The 21605-nt window shown below is 38.7% G+C and overlaps 1 protein-coding gene across 10 annotated transcripts in view; it reads right to left on the minus strand.

Annotated features, from left to right (window-relative positions):
* The window catches only part of CDC14B (cell division cycle 14B), a 104936-nt gene that overhangs the window by 45461 nt on the left and 37870 nt on the right, over positions 1–21605 (minus strand). For 6 of the 10 annotated variants that reach the window (XM_045043228.1, XM_023242263.2, XM_023242267.2 and 3 more), the window contains exons 2-4: positions 7352–7442; positions 6738–6813; positions 4072–4164 (exon numbers count right to left, since the gene is read on the minus strand). In XM_045043228.1, the coding sequence (XP_044899163.1) occupies positions 4072–4164; positions 6738–6813; positions 7352–7442 (260 nt within the window). Of the gene's footprint in view, positions 1–4071; positions 4165–6737; positions 6814–7351; positions 7443–8266; positions 8757–8820; positions 9057–21605 lie in introns of those variants that run through there. The other 4 variants (XM_045043230.1, XM_019815885.3, XM_003995462.6 and 1 more) reach the window with 4 other exon arrangements.

Below are 21605 nucleotides of genomic sequence, written 5' to 3' on the forward strand. Positions count from 1 at the left end.
AAAACTGTACTAGTGAACATAAAACATATAGTATATTACACACACATATGCACATGTCCTGTTTTTTTTTTTTTTTTTTAACGTTTATTTATTTTTGAGACAGAGACAGAGCATGAATGGGGGAGGGTCAGAGAGAGGGAGACACAGAATCCGAAACAGGCTCCAGGCTCTGTCAGCACAGAGCCCGACGCGGGACTCAAACTCACAGACCGCGAGATCATGACCTGAGCTGAAGTCGGCCGCTCAACCGACTGAGCCACCCAGGTGCCACTGCACATGTCCTGTTTTTATAAATATAAAAGGGTTTTTATTTTTTATTTTTAAGGAAGATTTTCTAAATTTCTCAAGGGTACACAGGTTTTGTACATAACATTTTCCACAAAATGACAAAAGTTTCAAACTTTTATTTTCAAAATACTCTCTTAATTATGAATTTATTTGTTTTGAAAGGCACTTTCACTTAGAACTTCACCTTTACTTGAAATGACAGGCTATATATACCACCCCTCTCCAAATCTGGCTAGGTAATAAGGAATCACAGATTTATCACAACAGGGTAAACTTACCACTTCATAAAATGATGTAATGCACTTATCTTTCACATTCCTCAAGTCTGCTACGGTGAGTGGTATACAAGATTTTTCTTTTTTTTTTTAATTTGCTTTAATTAAAATTTTAAAGTTTATTCATTTTGAGAGAGAGACAGCACAAGTGGGGAAGGGGCAGAGAGAGAGAGAGAGGTAGAGAGAGAGAATCCCAAATAGGCTCTGCATCGATAGCACAGAGCCCCATGCAGGGCTCAAACCCACACACAAAACTGTGAGATCCTGACCTGGGCTGAAACCAAGAGTTGGATGCTTAACCAAGCACCCTAAGATTGTTACTTTCACCATAATTTGTTACCAAAGCTCCTACCATTTCAGATGATTGTGAATCCATTTACCAGGCCACACAAAGTGCATTACTTGGAAATATGCACATTGAAGACAAATGAACAGTTAAGCCAATAATCTCACTTCTGCCACATGTGACACTTGACCATCTGACAAAAGGGAGCATGAGCATATCAATCCTGTTTTAAGTATCTAAGTTATTTTGAGTACTTATAAAACTAACCTCCTCTGTTTTTAAGACAAAAAGATAATAGAAGTACTGCCACTTTATTCTCAAGCCTCCTCCACACTCTGTATTAGGTCCTTCTGAATGTGTAAAGATGAAGGGGACATCCCCTTCAGAATCCCAGAGTGTAAAAGGATGGATCAAGAGTCAGTCCATTTGGAACATTTCCTTCCCGAAACTTCTTCCTCTAGACTTTCTGTTTTAACATTACCACACCACCTTCCAGGTCAACCATTAAAAAGCCTTACAATCTCCAAAATTCCTCAATAACTCCAAAACAAGGTTATCAAGGCTGCAGATCGATTTTTTAGGGAACTCTCATTCTTTCTACAAATCTTTCATCAGAGGATTTAACAGACTTCAACCACATCAAATCTCTATTTGCTTACCTTTGATGTTTCATCTTTTAAGGTATCCATGTTATACCTCGATCCTCTTTTGCTACTATTAATAAATTTCCTTTTCTTAGAAGGTTTTCTCCTATTTCTCTACCTAGCATCATTTGAACTCCAAGCTCCCACTTTAGCCAGCCAGTCATGGCTGCAAGGACTTTAACTACAGCCAAGAGCTGTGATCCTCCTGCCAAGCTGGCTTCTAACTGAGCAAAGGAATGAACTCAAGTCCATGTCCAAATTGCTTACCTGGCACTTTCCTAACCAATCAAATCAGTGTTAATCTGAGAGCATAAAATCCTGGAAGGATTTCTAACTCCAAATATGTTAAAAATAGAAAAATACACTTCTACATGCCAAAATAAACCATAAACAAAGTCAAAAGGCCAACACCAAACTTAAAACAAATATGACAACAAATTTTTGGTAAATTTGCCAAGAGGTCATTTTTTTTTCCACTAGCAGTAACACACAAAAGCAATAAGATTATTAAAAAGAGATTTCTTATTTATAAAATTATCAAGTGTTTTGTTTTTAACAAAACGCTTGGTTTCCACCATGATCACAGCCACCTTCTCTGGAGGGTCTTCACATTGAAGACATCATGTCTGGCTCCCCAAGACCCACCCCCCAACTTGGGAACATCTCACCTGACCAGAAACAAACAACTGCACCAAGAACAGTCCAGGCAGAACTCGGTATGTTCTAGGCAAGCACACATTCTCTGAAATGGAATGGCTTCAGCCACCCAGATTTTCTCCTGGGCAGTGCAAAGACTTTTACTGTCACACCAAGGGCCATTTCTCCAGCATCTCCTCTAACACTATACAAACCCCAAGAATTCTGGCTACATCCCTCTTTCTGTAAAGCTGTCATGATTTATCCTGTAATCCATGGGGTTCCTATCCTCAGTGATTGGCTAAGTAATGGGACCAAATGCCCCTGTTAAAAGAGCCACCTCCCTATTCTCTTTTTGTTGAGAACCTGCGTAGGCTTTTTTTTACCCCTAAGAATTTTTGCTGTGAAGCACAATAAACACCAGGAAAGATGGAAAAACAAACAACTAAACAAAAGCACCACATTTCGATAAGCTTAAGAAGTCAAATTTTTTTTTTTAATTTTTTTTTTCAACGTTTATTTATTTTTGGGACAGAGAGAGACAGAGCATGAACGGGGGAGGGGCAGAGAGAGAGGAAGACACAGAATTGGAAACAGGCTCCAGGCTCCGAGCCATCAGCCCAGAGCCTGACGCAGGGCTCGAACTCACAGCGAGATTGTGACCTGGCTGAAGTCGGACGCCTAACCGACTGCGCCACCCAGGCGCCCCAAGAAGTCAAATTTTAATAGACATCATCTACAACCTGTGTTTCATATATTCGGAGATGATAAAACTATCCCAGAAACATTTCTATCAACTATTTCTGTGAGCACAAGAGGAAAAACAAAAGCAAAAAAGGCCTTAATCACTGTTGTTAATGATTTGCCTTTAACAGAAAAGGAAATCACTAAATTTTTAGGTGCAATGTTAGCTAGTACCACCAACTTGTGGTCTAGTCACTGTACATTCTAAATTATTAAACTATATACCAGAAAATAACTTTCAAAGGGAGGAAAGCATGACAGAATCAAGTAGCAAGCTGAGGGAAGAAAGAACTTATCTAAAGAATTTCAAAGACAATCCCTTTATGGTGGATGGGAGTAGAAAACACATTCAACTTGCTCTTCTCCAGTGAACAGAACAGCTAGCTTCCATACCAACAAACAAAAAGATAAGGGACACACCACTCTGGAGGAGCTCTCGGCATACTCTGGAAAACTTGCTGCTAAGATACTCCTGCAGATAAATGCACCAGGCAGTGATAAAATGGGACTAAAAAAATAAAGCTCTTCCTTGATGCTTATAAATAAATGAAATTTATAACTCTTGTGTAAATACTGGCTATTCCAAACACACTTTGCAATGATTCAGACAGACCTCTCAATGTCCCGTGTAACCTATGCAGTATGCACCCATTTTCCTCATGCAAGATATTTTGATAATAGAGAGAATCCTAAGAATAGATCTAAGAATCATACCTCAGTTAGGAAAAAATTGCCTATATTCAAATTATAAAGCACTCTTACTTCATATGATGCACTTTGCTGTTTTTCTAGAAAAAAAAAAACAATTATTAATCCTGACTCCACTTTTACAACTTCACTAAACGGACCATGGGTTTATAAAAACACAGTTTTGGGGGCATTATTAAGTGCAAAACACAGAAAAGGGGTTTCACAGTAGTTGATCAATTTTTTTAAAAAATAGACTTTTTAAAGAGTAGTTTTAGGTTCAAAACAGCAAAACTGAGTAAAAGGTACAGAAACCTCCCATATACCGCATCCTCCCAAACATGCACAGCCTTTCCAGCTGGTCAAATCTTTAAAAACAAAACATGTTCTTTCTGGAAAGAAATCAAGACGTTATCATAGAAAATGTAATTTCAAAATTCCAACTGCAATTTAAAGTACCACTGCCGTATGCATTTTCACTAATATGTTAGGAAATCAGTTTAATACTTACCATATAACATCCAATAAGGAAAGCAGCATTTGCTTGTTTTCTCTGATCAGAGCCAGTAAAATGAATAATTTTCTTCCTCATCATTGTGATGGACTGCATAAAGATAAACAGCTGTTAGTATTTCTCTTTAATTTCAAGTTTTCTAAAACTTTACTTTGTGATGAAGATATAAATTCCAAATCTTAACAACATATAAGCATTTGTATTAGCAAGAACTTTAAAATAGTTAACTCTAATACTCAAAAATACCATGTACCTTCCCATAATAGACATATTCTTGGATTAAAATGAATGTACAATTAAGGAGTGAGGAAGAGACATGAACAGGTATATGCTTAGAGTACATGCTCTGAAAGAATACATATGATGCTAGAAAAGGCGGGGGGGGGGGGGGGGAGGGACTTTTCTTTCCTTTCCCCGTTTTTGTTTTTAACATCTATTCCCAAAACCTTTACATTAAAATAAAAGGGTGGGGCGCCTGGGTGGTTTAGTCAGTTGAGTGTCTGACTTCGGGCTCAGCTCAGGTCAAGATCTTGCAGTTCGGGAGTTCAAGCCGCGTGCGTTGGGCTCTGTGCTGACAGCTTGGAGAGGCTGGAGCCTGCTTCAGATTCTGTGTCTCCCCCTCTCTGCCCCTTCCCCACTCGTGCTCTGTCTCTCAAAAATGAATAAATGTTAAAAAAAATTGTTTTTAATAAAAGGGTAAATAAAAACAGGCAAAAATAATTCTGTTACAAATCAGGATAGTGAATGAGGTAACAGGGCAGAGAAGGGGTGGAACAGAGATAACAGAGCATAAGTGGGCTCTTGTGTGGCGTTGCTAACATTCTGTTCTTGATTTGATGACTTAGATGATTACCTACATATATTCAGTTTGTGAAAATTCATTGATCTGAACCTCAAGATCTGTACCTATTTCTGTACATACATTATACTTCAATCCTGTAAATACATTATACTTTTTATCTAAAAGGATATGGAATTTAAAAACCAAAGAAAGCATATGATTAGTTAGGACCTCCTCACCTGTATTTCACTAACGTGAGCAGAAACAGATTCAGGTAAGCATAAGGAAAAGGATATATTGAGTTCAAAAAGCACATATTTCTTGGCTTCTGAGTCAATGATGAATGTGTACATATTTTGTTTACATAGAGTAAGAGATCCAAGTTGATTTTAAAAACAAAAACAAAACCCAACCAGCCATAGAGCAACATAAGCACAAGACACTGAAATTCAAACTCCATACATGTTTTTATCACTAATTGAGTGATACATGTTTTTATCACTAATTGAGTAGGCAGTAATGTTTCTACCAGGTTGGATGGTCAATACCCTGAAAGTTGGTTCTAGTAAATAATAAAAAGTTTAAAAAAAAAAAAAAGGACTAATATACCAATATATTCTTGGTTGACTGAAGGATAAAAGGCTGTAGATAGAGGAATACACAGGGGAAAAAAAGTCTTTCAAAATTAGAGCAAAGAAACTCAAGCAGGGGGAGAGGAAATTATTTTTAGCTTCCTAGCCCTGTATGAACAAAAGACCTGCCACTGGCAAGTGGAAAAAAGGAGGAGGGTGTGGACATAAATATACAAGGCCATAAATGCTTATATTCCTATTCAAGAGAAAAATAAAGCCCAGAAAAAAAGAGTTTCCATCTCTACATAAACCTGTAGGGCATACTATCTAATACAAAAAGAAAAGGCACATTGCCATTTTGCAGATTAGTAACTCCTCTGGCAGGTATTTCCAACAGTTATGATGGGGAATTTTAGGTTTGAGGCTCAAGGGGAAAAAAAATCTGCCTTAATCACTCATAAATTTTTAATACAATTTAATTTTTACTTGAAAATAAATTTTATTTCTTCTGTGTAATAGTATGGTAAGTAATCACCTGGATAACATTGTTTTTAAAAAAGTAATGGCCCCTAAACGCAGCACTTTCTACGTGAGAATTTACAGTGACTAATTTGGAATTGCTGGCAGTACACAGACACTTTTTATTATATGTAACCGTAAGTCAAAGATTTTTAAATAAAGGAATGGGGTCTGAGTTCAAACTAATAGAAATATTCTTTGCAACTCTCATATACAGCCTTAAAGAGATGCTGTTTGCCCCTACCTTCCCTGCTCCTTAATAGTATGTACAAAGGGTGAGGGTGAAAAGTCACAAGTAGTAGTACAATATCACGGGACATTAAAGATAGAATGGAAGTAAGATGATGCAATTTTCTTCACTAGTTTGCTAGCATTCTCTGTCAAAGTGAAGGCAGAAAGGTCATTGTTTGACCAAAGCAAGGGAAGTTTAAGTTTCTCTTGCTGGGTTTCAGTTCCATTAGAACAGACAGTAAGAGGTTTCACTTTAATAACCAATTTCCACTTTGGCTTTTCAAGTATTTAATCATTACCAATTCAAACCAGAACCAAAGGACTCAATCAGTCTTAAACCATTCAGTCAAAACTCTGGAAAATAAACATATACACTCTGACTATATAAAACAATAAGCCACATGTATGTCTTAAGCACCACTGCAGTGAGAAACAAGACTTTTTTTTTTTTTTTTTTTTTTTTAAATAAAAAACAGAGATATGTTTTCCTTACTTTTCCCTCCCCAGGATCAGGCTAACAATGATTACCTAAGTCAAATCTTAAGTAAAAAAGATTTTACCTTTAATTTCTTATTTATCTTGCAACAATATCTGTAAACCATTGCCAGATTGAGTGGTCCAAAATCTGCGTAGAAGCTTTAAAAATGAAAAACAAAAACATATATATACATTCTAGATGCTCTAATATAAATGCCTTTTTGGAACTACAAGATCCAATTAAGACAAGAAAGAGTATACCAAATTTTTACTGATCATACAACTTAATACTAGTGGTATTCTGGTAAATAATGCTTATTAAAAAAACACGACAAGTGTGACAATGGTTAAATCTAGCCTCGATAACATCTGAAAATACCTGTTGAATAAAAAAGCTGTTTTTCCACATGTTTCTACTGGCAAAAACACAGCATCTTACTTAGTAGCATATTAGCTTAATCTCAATATACCTTAAACTATTAGAATTTCAAATGTAAATTATTAAATTTAGGAAGGTTCTTTCATTTTGATTTTTTCCTAAAGATCTATTTTATTACCAAGAGTTTTAAAAAAAAGCATTCTCCAATAATCAACAGATTAGTAATTTTCCAAGGCTATTCTACTTATAAACATACCTTTAGATTCTTCAAAATAAAAAAAAAATGTTACTAACAATCTTTTAAAAAGCAATACTTACTTCTCATATTCAAGTTCATTATCTATGCTGAAATAATGTACATTTGATGAACTCTTTGGTCTGCTGTAGAGAATGGCAAAACAAAGGCGATCTGAAATGGAAAAATTGCAATGTTCCTTCCTTCAGGTTATTAAAAAACGTTTCACATATCATGATGCAACTCTTTTCAGATGACGTCAAATTTGTATTTTTCCCATGCATGGTAAGGGTAATGGGCAATTTCAAAATGTTTTGCTATTCTGGCAGGTGATAATAAGTAAGCCACATTTTTAAAGGAGAAATTGCTTTTAACCATAAATTTCAATAGCAGTAAGTAATTTTTCACATAGCAACATGGCTAGATTTTTAGAGGAACCTCTCATTACAAAACTTTAGTACCCATGGGCTAAGAAATTTCAGCAACTGGAGGCATGCATTTGATAATTAGGCATCAACCTAGATTACTTGTGCTTTGTTTCACTAGGTTTTCAAGTCATCCTAAAAAGTTATTTCAATAGGAAACTGCATTTTTTAAAACAGAAACTAAAGAGCGCCATCAAAAAATGCTGCTAAATTAATGTTTATGGCTATAGAACACAACAAAACAAACCATATGTTTATCCAACTGTTCTTAGGGATCGCTTCTTTTTTGATTCGGAATCACTACTGTCATAGTGATTTTTACAATTAGACAAATTACCATTACAACAGAAGCAATGAGAGGTTTCTCCAAGAGGAGTGTGAGATGAACTTGTGTTGCATAAATGCAGTTAGGCTGCTATGAAGTTTAGCAAGAATGGTAAGGAGTAGTAATGCTCAGAGGCTCCACCCTTTCTCCATGCCTCACCCCCCAAAAAAGTTGCCTAAAAATCATCAGTGAAGCAGTCACCTGCAATACCTCTTAGTAGTAATAAGTAGTGCTAGGAGAATACTCACACTCAGATTGTGGCAAAATCAAGCACAGCCTTCAAAATAGTAAAATATAAAGAACGCCAGCTGGCATCCTTTCCCCAAATGGGAATTTAAACAACTTCTGTCTACAATTCAACTCACACAATCGCTGTATTTACTTCCTTGCAAACTCAACTGAAATGTCTTGCAACCACAAACACTCAAACGGATGCCGGAGTTTATTCCTTTCCAACCACAAATGAACCTTGATCCCCGTGCACAGAATGACCTGGGATTTTGCTCCCTTGGGTGAGGAGACGCAACTACTCTACCAGCCAGGGGTGTAAGGACACTGGGTTCCCAACTGCACGTGTCCGTGTGGATTCGCCCCAAAGCAAGCCCATGCCTGGGGACAAGGAGTCCGGGGAGGCCACCCACGCCCGTGAGACAGCAACGGCCAGGCCCGAAGTGGAAGGGCAGCCCTTTGCCGGCAATTGACGCCTCCTCGCCTCCCCTAGACCCCCCCTCCCCGCGGCACCGCCTGATGCTGAGTACCGGGTGTCCCGGCGGCGCCGGCGACAGACAACCCCCGCACTCACCTTTGATCACCTCGGCCACCAGAGGGGTCCCTGCGCCCTCCCGGCTCATGACTCCAAAGCATCTGGAAGGCGGGGCGGAGGGAAGGACCGGGTGGCCAGAGAACAACCAGCCCGGGAGAAAGGAGGCGCAGCGACCACACCCCCGAAGTTTAAAAAAACAGAAAGTTTAAAGGACCGCGCCCAAGCGCAGGGCACAGCAACGCCACCCACCACACCACAAACGCGGGCGAGCCAACCCCGGAAGTTCAAAACTTCTCAAAAGGCCCCAAACAGAGTGGCGAAAGAGTGGGGTGCAGAAATGAGCCCCAGACGCCGGGGCTGAGCCTCGGCCCGCCTTGGGGCCGCCTGGCGGTCTTCCGCAGCGCCAGGCCTGGCCCGGCCACACTAATGCACTTGAAGTCGAGGAGTGCAGCAAAACACCGCAGAAGCGGACACAGGCCTCATAAAAGCAAGCGGCTCCAAAAGCCATTAAAAGGACTTGTCAGAAGAGAAGGACTCGTTGGCTGACCTGCCCAGCTATGCGGGGCATTCCCACAGCCGCCACAGCCGCGCACTCAGCCCTCCTCGCCGCTGCCGCTAGGGGGCACTGTTACCGGGCAGGGCCAAGCCGGGAGGCGGGGTCCAAGGCCCGGCGGCGGCCAGGCGGGGGCGGGTGGAGGCGTTCGACTTCTCAATCCACTCAGCTCCTTGGCCACTTCGGGTCGAGACCCGCTGGGTGCCAGGCTTGCAGGAATGCTGATGTCTCATCTATTTAGGCTCTCCAAAACTGCTCAGGATTTAAAGGTAAGCCTAAAACTGAGGCCATGTGTTCCTTTAAAGGTCCTAGATTTCTCCTCCAAAAAGCATTAATTAGGATGGTTGAAAAACAAAAATTCAGACACAATACTTAAGCATCCATTTAAAGTATTTTCTAAATCTATGTTCCTGTGTTAGTCTCAAGTGATAAAAAATTTACGATACAGTATGAGTATGTGCATATGTATATGCACATACACACTAGGACCATGGGTGATTTTGATGATTTTCATTTCTTCCTGTTATTTTCCCAAGTTTCCTACAGACAAGTATTATTTTATCTGTGAAAAAATTTGCAATGACTCCCGTAAAGAGAAAGGCAATACAGGAACTACTCTACTCTTTCCCCCAAGTCACTTATAGTCCTAATACAATATACACATTATATCACAATATATACATCTTTGCATCAAAAGTAAGCCTGCATACCTCCTAACCTTATCCTAAAATTTCCGAAAGGATCAAAGACTTTAAATGTAAAAACAAAATAATGAATTATTTCTGTACTCTCCAATTGGGCCTTTTTAAATGAAACAAAAACTAAAAGCTATAAGAGAATGTATTAAATTGATACACATTTTTAAAATGGTGTTCATAGGGCACCTGGGTGGCTCAGTCTGTTGAGTGTCTGACTTCGGCTCAGGTCATAATCTCGAGGTTTGTGAGTTTGGGCTAGCTGCTGTCAGCCTGTCAGTGCAGAGCCTACTTCAGATCTGCTATCCCTCTCTCTCTCTGCCCCTCCCCTGCTTGCACTCTCCCCCCCAAAAATAAATATTAAAATGATAATAATAGTGGGGCGCCTGGGTGGCGCAGTCGGTTAAGCGTCCGACTTCAGCCAGGTCACGATCTCGCGGTCCGTGAGTTCGAGCCCCGCGTCGGGCTCTGGGCTGATGGCTCGGAGCCTGGAGCCTGTTTCCCATTCTGTGTCTCCCTCTCTCTCTGCCCCTCGCCCGTTCATGCTCTGTCTCTCTCTGTCCTAAAAATAAATAAACGTTGAAAAAAAAATTAAAAAAAATGATAATAATAGTAAAATTAAAAAGGTCTTCATGGAAAATAAACACATAAAGTCAAGACATAAGCTGGAAAATATTTTTAAATTCATCTCAAGTTGATGTTGAACTTCAAAATACAAAAAATGCAAACTGAAACCACAAAGTACTATTTTTACTTGGCAAAAATCAGAGGAGTCTGATAAAGCATTGTTTGTGAGGCTGTGGAGAAACATCCACCCTCTCAGGTTGCCTGTGAGTAGGAATATAAACTGGGATAACCTCCTTGAAGGGCAAGAAAGGGCAATTTGGCAGAAATTTCCAAGACTGAAAGCTGGCAAGACTGCCAAGACAGGCTGCTAAATATTACCATTTATACCATTTATTTGAATGCGTGTAAAGTATATGTATGCATTTGTATGACTGTATATGGCACATTGCATAGCTAATCTCTGGAAGGATATACAAAAAACTGGTAGTAGTGAATGCGTTTTACAAGAGGAAACTGAGTGTCCAGAAATACAGAAAGATAAGTGAGATTTGTGCCTTTTCTTAACTTTCAAATTTTGTACCATACATTTACCTATTCAAAATGAAGAAGGTTTTGAAAAGTGAACTTGCAGGCTAACAGCGTTTCTCCAAAGCTGACTCTTCATCAAGATATGAAGCATACTGTAAGCATAGTATAAGGCAACCTGGAAAAGTCCTTCGTGCACATTTAAAAAAAAGAACTGGTAGGGGGCACCTGGGTGGCTCAAATGGTTAAGGTTAAGCCTCTGACTTTGGCTCAAGTGATGCATTGGGCTGTGTGCTGAGAGCTTAGAGCTTGGAGCCTGAAGCCTGCAGCCTGGAGCCTGCTTCAGATTCTGTGTCTCCGTCTCTTCTGCCCCTACCTTGCTTGCACTCTGTCTCTCTCTCTCTCTCAAAAATAAACATTAAAAAAATTAAAAAATAAAATAAAAGAGAGAACTGGTAACTTATTTGATTTCTACCTATATATCTTGCAATCCAATTTCTTTTAACAAACCCAAACAAAACTGGGAATACCTAGAAGGAAGTGGAAAGAGGTTTTTACACATTACAAGGGGAGGGGGGGGAATCACTGGGGTATACAGCTGGCTCAGTTGGAAGAGCATGCAACTCTTGATCTCGGGGTTGTTAGAGCCCCACATTGGGTGTAGAAATTACTTAAATAAAAACAAATATTATTTTTAAAAAATCACTGATTTTTGATGTCCAATTACCTTTCCATAATGTATTCTCAATATTCTATTGTTAGACTAATATTGCAACAAACTGCTGTGGAGATGAGTGCAGGGATGAGAGCTATTTATCAGAAGCCTCGAGCTAGAAGCCGGAATCTTTTACAAAGTTCATGATTCAATTTATAATCCTGTAAACCCATGTATCTTCCACTTAATGTTTCTGTTGTCAAAAACAGAACACTGAAGATTTAAAGTAATAAACGTTCTTGCCTATATATGCCTGTCACATAATGTTGCCTCTCTTGCTTCTTTGAAAAGGGCACAGTAAAAGGAAATGAAATCTCACCATTTAAAAATGTTAACAAAAACGTTCAACATCCTCATGCCCAAGTTGTCTGTTTTGAGTTGTCTGTTTTGATTTGGCTTTTGGGTCTCCAGTTTGCTACTTCTTCCTTTAATAAATACGTTAAATAAGTAAAAAGTATTTTCCTACATAACTAATGTAGAAATTTGGGGATAATTAATCAAACAGAGGGGTAACGTTCTAAACCAAGTGAGAAATACATGTAGGAGTCAGGTGGCAATGATAACACAGCATACACTTTTTAACAGAAAGAACTCTACTTGGACCTACAGACACAATCAACTTCCCACTATTTCTCTTTCCCCCTGGAACTGGACTGACTTCACAGAACTTGGCAGAGTAGCTAGAGAAGTGAACAGCTTCCCTATAGGATAAGAGAGCTCACCACAAGACAAGCAGAAAGGAAGATTCACATCCCTATGGAACAAAAGAGAACAGGTAAAAAACCAGGCTCTACCTGAATACTGACTGTCCCTTAGAGAGAGGGACAACAGACATCAGCCTCTCAGCTGTATTAGTCACTCAGTTTTGAAGGGAAGGAGCAGAGGAAGGGGGACCAAGGGGAGCAGAGGAAGAAATGTTCGCAAAAGTACTGATTTTAAAAAAGAAAACAATGACACTGAGCAATTATCGACAGTTCAGTGCTAGGTACTGTATTAAAGCTCATAACCTATGAGGTAGATACTACTACTACTATCAGTAGTTTGCAGGAAAGGAAATCTAACCCTAAAGAGGCTAAGTGACTGACCTAAAAGCAAGGTCACAAAGCCTGTTATAAAGTAGAATTAGGACAGGCTATTAGATTGAAGCCTGAGGCTTTTTTAAATCCTTGCCTCAGAGATTTCAGCTGATGTAAAGCAAGAATAATTAAAACAATATGATGTTACCATAGCAATATACAAATATGGACCTGGGCATATATGAAAACTTAGTATGTAATGAAAATGTATTTCAAACCAGTAACAAAGAAGGCCTTACTCAATAAGGAGCAGTTATCTCCATGTATGAAAAGAAACTGAGATTTCCATCTCACCTATCATATAGAACAAATACCAGATTAAATAATTTTTTAAAGCGGTCAGGTAACTATAAAAATTATAATGAATAGTTCTACAATTTAAATGGGGAATTTTTAAGCATGACACAAAACTCAAGTCATAGAAGTAAAAAACAAACTTAGAGGAAAATATATAATAAAGGGTTAATCATATAATAAAGGGGTAATCATCATGACAGAAAAAAAGTACCTACAAAGCAATGTAACAACCCAATAGAAAATGAAACAGCCAATTCAAAAAAGCTATACAAATGGTCAATAGTATATGAAAAAATTTTCCCAGTGGCTCATCATTAAAAAAAAAAAAAATCCATCATCATGAAACAGATTACAGAAAAAAGTCACATGATTATCTCATTAAATACAGAAAAAGGAATCATTAAAATCAAGTCAGTTCCAATTAAATCTTTGTATAATGAGCCTAAAGGAGAACTTCTTTAACCTGATAAAGAGTATTTTCCAAATACCTCTAGCAAGTATCATACTTCATGCTTTATTTTGTGAGCATCTTCCTCAAATAAAAAACAAGACAAGGGGTGCCTGGGTGGCTCAGTCGGTTAAGCATCCAACTTTGGCTCAGGTCATGATCTCACCATTCGTTGGGTTCGAGCCCCATGTCGGACTCTGTGCTGACAGCTCAGAGCCTGGAGCCTGCTTCAGATTCTATGTCTCACTCTCTCTCTCTGCCCCTCCCCCAAACTCCCCCCCCCCCCTCAAAAATATTTTTAAAAAAGACAAAAATTCCTATCATTACAATAACCGGAAGTTCTGGCTGATGCCAAGATAAGAAAAAGACATGAGAGAGAAGAATTGGAAAGGAACCAGTTGTCCTTATTTACAGACAATAATTATCTACCTAAAAAATATAAGAGAAATCTGTAAACAACCTATTAAAACTTTTGCAAAGTTCCTGGATATAGATGATTAACACACAAAAACCAAGAGTTTTTCTATATACTTGTAATAACCAACTATGAAATATAATAGCATGTGCATATCCTTTATGAATATATGTCAAGATAAAGCAGGTTTATAACTGGGAAGACTCACTATCACAAAGATGGTGATTACCCTCAAACTAAAGGCAATTCTTACTAAAATCTCAATACAGCCTGACAAGCTGATTCTAAAATTAATCTAGAAGACAGCAGGAACCACGAAGAGCTGAACAGGAAGGGGGCCCTTGCCCTACTAAATAGTAAAGTTTAAAATAATTTAGGCCCTGTAGTATTGGCACAGATATAATAGACAAAAGGTAAAGATGAAAGCCCAGAGAGAAACCACATTTAAAAAAAAATTTTTTTTTTAACATTTATTTATTATTGAGAGACAGAGAGACACAGAGCTTGAGCAGGGGAGAGGCTGAGAGATGGAGAGGCACAGAATCTGAAGGAGGCTCCAGGCTCTGAGCTGCCATCACAGAGCCTGACGCGGGGCTTGAACTCACAAACTGCGAGAAGTTGTACATTTAACCGACTTGGCCACCCAGCCGCCCTGAGAGAAACCACATTTACATGGAAACCTCCCATATGGCAGAGGTGGCATTACAGATCAGTAGGAAAATTACTCAGTACAAAGTATAGGGATAATTGGTTGTCCACTTTGTCAGGGGTGGTAGGAGGAAGTTGGATCCTTATCTTACACCATCAGCCATCACTCCCCAAAGAAGAAAAAAATCCCAGGTGGATTGAAAGTCTAGATATGAAGGGCACCTGGGTGGCTCAGTCCCTAAGTGTCTGGCTCCTGATTTTGGCTCAGGTCATGATCTCACAGTTTGTAAGCTGGAGCCCCACATCGGGCTCTGCACTGAAAGCTCAGAGCCTGGTTGGAATTCTCTCTCTCAAAATAAATAAACACTTAAAAAAAAAAAAGTTAGGGTGCCTCGGTGGCTCAGTTGGTTGGGTGACTGACTTTGGCTCAGGTCATGATCTCACGGTTCATGAGTTCGAGCTCCGAGTCGGGCTCTGTGCTGACAGCTCAGAGCCTGGAGCCTGCTTCAGATTCTGTGTCTCCCCCTCTCTCTACCCCTCCCATGTTCATGCTCTGTCACTCTCTGTCTCTCAGTAATAAATAAATGTTAAAAAAAAAAGTCTAGATATAAGAAGAAAGCTGTAAAAGTTTTAGAATATAGAAAAATAACTCATAACAGTGAAGGGATGGGTTTTTTTTTTAAACAAAACATAAAAGGTACTAACTATGAAGCAAAAGATTGAGAAATTTGGTCACATGAAGATTTAATGCTTCTGTTCAATATGAGACTCCATAAGCAAAATTTTAGAAGATAATTCACACACTAGAAGATAGTTACAATGCATACAAGCAAAAGAGGATTAGTATCAGAACTTATAAACAACTATAAATCACAAAGAAAAAAGCTAACATCCCAATAAATAAATGGGCAGAAGATGGGAGTAAGAAATTCACAAAAGAAGAAACCTAATTGTTCTTGCTCCTCTTTTTAAAAAGGACCTATAAGATGAGTATGGTTTTAGTCTGTGCTATGCCTTGTGATGAACTGAGTTTACTCATCAGAATAAACTATGGCAACAACTAACCCTGAAATCGTAGTGATTTAGTTCTCTACAACAGGTTTATTGCTTGTTGGTGCTACATGTATCACAGGTAGGGGGTGGAGGAGGCTCTATTCTATGCAGTCATCCAAGAATACGGAATAGAGGCTCCATCAGTTGCAGATGCACCATCTGGAATTTATCCTTGTGGCTGGTTGACCGATGTGCCAGTGACTGCTTCTATAAGTAATTCCAGTGGCCTGCAGATCTAAATGCACACAGATATAAACCAAGTCCCTTAATTTTATCAGTAATAATGCCTACATTTTAATCTTTACCTGTTTAACTCCTGTGTTCCTCTATCAGTTGCTCTAAAACTAAGGTGGGGAAAAAAAGAGTAATCTTATCTAAAGAGACCCAAAAATCTTCACCCAATGTTACATTAGTCTCCATACTCATCTATATTCCTGAAATATTTAATAATTAAAAAAAAAAAAAGGAAGCCACTATAAGAACTGCAATGGTTTTCACACCTTTCAGATCATTAGAGCAAGAGAAACTAAGAAAATGTCATGGGGTGCCAGGGAGGCTCAGTCAGTTAAGTGTCCGACTCTTGATTTTGGCTCAGGGCATGATCTCACAGTTTGGTTCATGAGATCAAGCCCCACATCAGGTTCTGCACTGACAGCTTGGAGCCTGCTTGGGATCCTCTTTCTCTCTCTCTCTCTCTCTCTCTCTCTCTCTCTCTCTCTCTCCCCCTCTCTCTTTGCCCCTCTCCCACTCATCCATGCTCACACCCTCTCGCTCTCAAAAATAAGTAAACTTTAAAAAAGAGAAAGAAATGGGGCACCTGGGTGGCTCAGCTGGTGTCAGACTTCAGCTCAGGTCATGATCTCACAGTCCGTGAGTTCGAGCCCCGCATCAGGTTCTGTGCTGACAGCTCAGAGCCTGGAGCCTGCTTCAGATTCTGTGTCTCCTCTGTCTCTGCCCCTCCCCTGCTCATGCTCTCTCTCTCTCTCAAAAATAAATAAACGTTAAAAAAAAAGAAAAAGAAAATGTGATCAAGGCACCAAACAGCTAGGAAAAACATGGCAAATATAAAACAGAATGAGATGGTAGGGATATGTCCAAACATATTAACAATAATAAAATGCAAAATACTTAAATTCATCTACAAGCATTTCAAATTGACTTTAAAAGTACATACTGCTTAATAAAGGCTACTAAAACAAAGCCCTATAAGGAAAATTTAAATGAAAAGATAGGAAAACGGTGCCTCATCTTAGACATTTTGCTTTTATTGCACTTCACAGATAGGATTTTTACAAACTGAAGGTTTGTGGCGACACTGCACCAAGCAATCTATTGGCACCATTTTTTCCAACAGCATTTGCTCACTTTGTGTCTGTGTGTCACATTTTGGTAATTCTCACAATTATTTCAAAAATATTATTATTATTATATTTATTATGGTGATCTGTGCTCTTTGTTAACTACTGTAATTGTTTGGGGTTGCCACAAACCACGTCCATATATAAGATGGTGAACTTAATCGATAAATGTGTGCATTCTGACTACTCCATTAACCAGCTATTCCCCTGTCTCCCCCTCTTCAGGCTTCCCCATTGACTGAGACACAATATTGAAATCACCCCAATTAATAATCCTACAATGGCCTCTAAGTGTTCAAGTAAAAGGATGAATTACACATCCGTCACTTTAAATCAAAAGGTAGAAATTAATACTCTTAGTGAATAAGGCATGTCAAAAGCCTATTGATAGGCTGAAAGCTTGGCCTCTTGCACCAAAGAGCACATTTGTGAGTGCAAGGAAAAAGTTCTTAAAAATTGAAAGTACTACTCCAGTGAACACATCAATGATAATAAAGTGAGACAGCCTTATTGCAGATTTGGGGAAAGTTTTAGTGGTATGGACAGAAGATCACACCAGTCATAACATTCCCTTGGGCCAAAACCCAAGCCACCATTTCTACAAAAGCTGAGAAAGGAGGAAGCCTCAGCAGAAAAGTCTGATGCTGGTAGAGGTTGTTTCATAAGGTTTAAGCCATCTCCATGACATACAACTGCAAGGTGAAGCAGCAAGTTATCCAGAAGAACTAGTTAAGGTAATTAATAAAGATGGCTATACTCAACAACAGACTTTCAATGTAGATGGAACAGCCTTCCATTGGAAAATGTCATTTAGGACCTTTTACACCTAGTGGAAAAAAGTCCATGCCTGGCTTCAAAGCTTCAAAAGACAGGCTGACTCTCTTGTTAGGGCGTAACATAGCGAATAACCTTCAGCTGAAGCCAGTGTTCCTTTACCATTCTGAAAATCCTAGGGCCCTTAAGAATTATGCTAAATCTACTCTAACTGTGCTCTACAAATGGAACAACAAAGCCTGGATGGCAGCACATCTGTTTATAGTATGGCTTACTGAATACTTTAAGCCTACTGTTGAGACCTACTGCTCAGAGAAAAAAGTCTTCTCAAAATATTACTGCTCATTGGCAATGTTCCTGGTCACTCAAGAACTCTGATGGAGATACACAATGAGACAAACATGTTCATACCTGCTAAAAGAACACTCGTTCCGCAGCCAGCCCACGGTTCAAGGAGTCACTTTGACTTTAAATCTTACTACTTAAGAAATATGTTTTGTAAGGCTATACCTGCCATAATACAGTGGTTTCTCTGATGGATCTAGGCAAGGTAAATCAAAAATTTTCTGGAAAGGATTCACCATTCTAGATCCATTAAGAACATTCGTGACTCATGGGAAGAGGTCAAATATCAACATTAACAGGAGTCTGGAAGAAGGTGATTCCTACCCTTGTGAATGACTTCAAGGGGTTCAAGATTTTAGTGGAGGAAGTCACTGCAGATGTGGTGGGAACAGCAAGAGAACTAAAATTAAAAGTGAAGTCTGAAGGTGTGACTACATTGATGCAACCTCATGATAAAACTTGAATGGATGAGTTGTTCCTTATGATGATCAAAGAAAGTGGTTTCTTGGGATGGAATCTACTCCTAGTGAAGATAATGTGCAGACTGTTGAAATGACAGCAAAGGATTTCAAGTATTACATACTAATTGATAAAGCAGCAGCAGGATTTTAGAGGATTGACTCCAATTTTCAAAGAAGTTCTGTTGGTAAAATGCTATCAAACAGCACTGCATGCCTCAGAGAAATCGTTCTGTGAAAATCAATCAATGTGACAGACTTCACTGTTGTCCTATTTTAAGAAACTGCTACAGCCACCCAACCTTCACAACTACCTCCCTGGTCAGTCAGCAGGCACTCTCCACCAGCAAAAAGATTTTGGCTCACTTAAAGCTCAGGTGACGGCATTTTTTAGCAATAAAGTATTTTTTTTTATTTATTTTTAATTTTTTTAATGTGTATTTATTTTTGAGAGAGAGAGACAGAGTGTGAGCAGGGGAGGGGCAGAGAAAAAGGGAGACACAGAATCTGAAGCAGGCTCCAGGCTCTGAGCTGTCAGCACAGAGCCTAATGCAGGGCTTCAACTCAGAAACAGCAAGATCATGACCTAGATCGATGTCGGGAGCTTAACCTACTGAACCACCCAGGCGCTCCATTATAAAGTATTTTTTAATTAAGGTATATACACATTGTTTTTTTCGACATAGTGCTATTGCACACTTAAAAGATTATAATGTAAACATAACGTTTATGTGCAGTGGGAAACCAAAAAGTTCACTTGGTTTGCTTTACTATGATATTCTCTTTATTGCAGTGTTCTGGAACCAAACCCACAAATACCTCCAAGGTATGCCTGTAGAATTCATAGTAAAAAGCAATAAAAAGATGATTTTTCATGATTAAAGATATAATCTACCAGGAAGCCTGCGTGGCTTAGGGTGTTAAGCGTCCAACTCTTAATTTCGGCTCAGGTCATGATCTCCTGGTTCGTGAGACTGAGCCCCATGTCAGACTCCACGCTGACAGCACATCGCTTCCAGGCCAGCCCATTTAATTGATGGTACAAAACTCTGCCGAATTCTCTTTCCTTCTGACAGCAGCATTCAAGATTATAATCATAACACAAACCATGTTAGAAAACCGGCAGAGTCCATAAAAAAAAAATACATATTTACCAAGAAAGATACAAAGAAAGGTTCATAGAATCATTTGAAAATAATGACTGAAAACAAACTAATGTTCAGAAACAGTAGACTGAAACACTGTGATACTTCTTACAATGTAATATTAAATAACACTAAGAATAAATTAACTATGACCATGCACAATATCATGGATGACTCTCACAAACATACTATTTAGTGAAAGAAGCCACACAAAAGAGTACATACAGTATGGTTTCATTTATATTTCAAAATCAGACAAATCTTGGCAACAAAAATCAGGAGAGTGGGGTGCCTAAGTGGCTCAGTTGGTTGAGCATCTGACTCTTGATTTCGAATCAGGTCATGATCTCGTGGTTCATGGGATCAAGCCCCACATTGGGCTCTGCATGGACAACGTGGATCCTGCTTGGGATTCTCTCTCTGCCCTCCCCCATGTGTGCACAAGCACTCTCTCTCTCTCTCTCTCAGTCTCTCTCAAAATAAACAAACTTAAAAAAAATTAGGATGGTGTTTATCCTTGTGAAGGTTAGTGATTAGTTAAGGGTTAAAGGGGTGGTCTCTGGGGTATGGTGATGTTCTGTTTATCAGTCCATGTGCTACTTATATAACCTGATGTACACAAGCCATCTACCAAGTTATTCCTTGTGTACATTTCTGTATACTACTATTACATATTATAAATATGTATATATTATTAAAATAGAGAGTTCAGTTATGTTATACTCAATAAAATTATATATGTAGTAGCTGTGCTCCAACAGCCTGGGTCACCAGAGGGGAGATTTAGAATAGGTCTTACCTCACCAATGATGGGTATATGTCACGAACAAAAAATAAACCTTTGCTTGTTACATCCCACTAAGATTTTGGAGTTGTAATCACAATATAACCTAGCCTATCCTGAACTTATCTTTAGATGTTTAAGAAAAGTCTTAAACTAAAACACAAAATGCAAAAGCTATAAAGAGAAAGGATTTGATAAATTTACAAAAGACACCATAACAATACTTTTTAGAGATGGGGTGGGAGGAGAGAATAATACTGTAGCCAACCTGAATTCCCATAAAAATAAGTATATAATATTGGGTTATAATCCAAAGTATACAATAAATATGGACAAATGCTGATACAAATAAGTGCTTAAATAAGTAAATGGAAGAGAGACAAAACTTTCTTACAGAAGAATTCCAAATAAAATAGGTAGATACTTCCCTCCAAGAGGTGGAGCATAACCCCTTCCCTTTTTTGAGTGTGTGCTAAACTTAGTGACTTGCTTCTAAAGAATACAGTATGAAAAGGGAAAAATGGCAACTTTACAGAGGAGAAACCTGGCCAATGCTACTTTAATGCACATGGTCATGATTAACCAGTGATGTCATGTGGATTTCATGTACTCTCAATATGATGTGTAAGAAGGGCACTTCTCTGTGGTATTCACTCCAAAAACCCAGTCTAGTCATTAGAAAATATCAAGTGCAACTAAGGAACATTCTACAAAATACCTGACCAGCACTCCTCAAAACTGTCAAGGAAACTGTCAAAGACCTTAGATGACTGAGAAGGTAGCACCAAAATCAATGTAGTATCCTAGACTGAATCCTGAAATAGAAAAGACATTAATGGAAAAACTGCAGATATCTGAATAAAGTCAAATATACTTAATAGCAACATACCAATGTATGTTAAGGTATCTTAAGGTACCAGAGTAATTCAAGATGATGTAGAGACTGAATTATGTCCCCTAAGATACGT

This window comes from Felis catus, chromosome D4 (genome assembly GCF_018350175.1).
Source record: "Felis catus isolate Fca126 chromosome D4, F.catus_Fca126_mat1.0, whole genome shotgun sequence".
Taxonomy (NCBI): Eukaryota; Metazoa; Chordata; class Mammalia; order Carnivora; family Felidae; genus Felis; species Felis catus.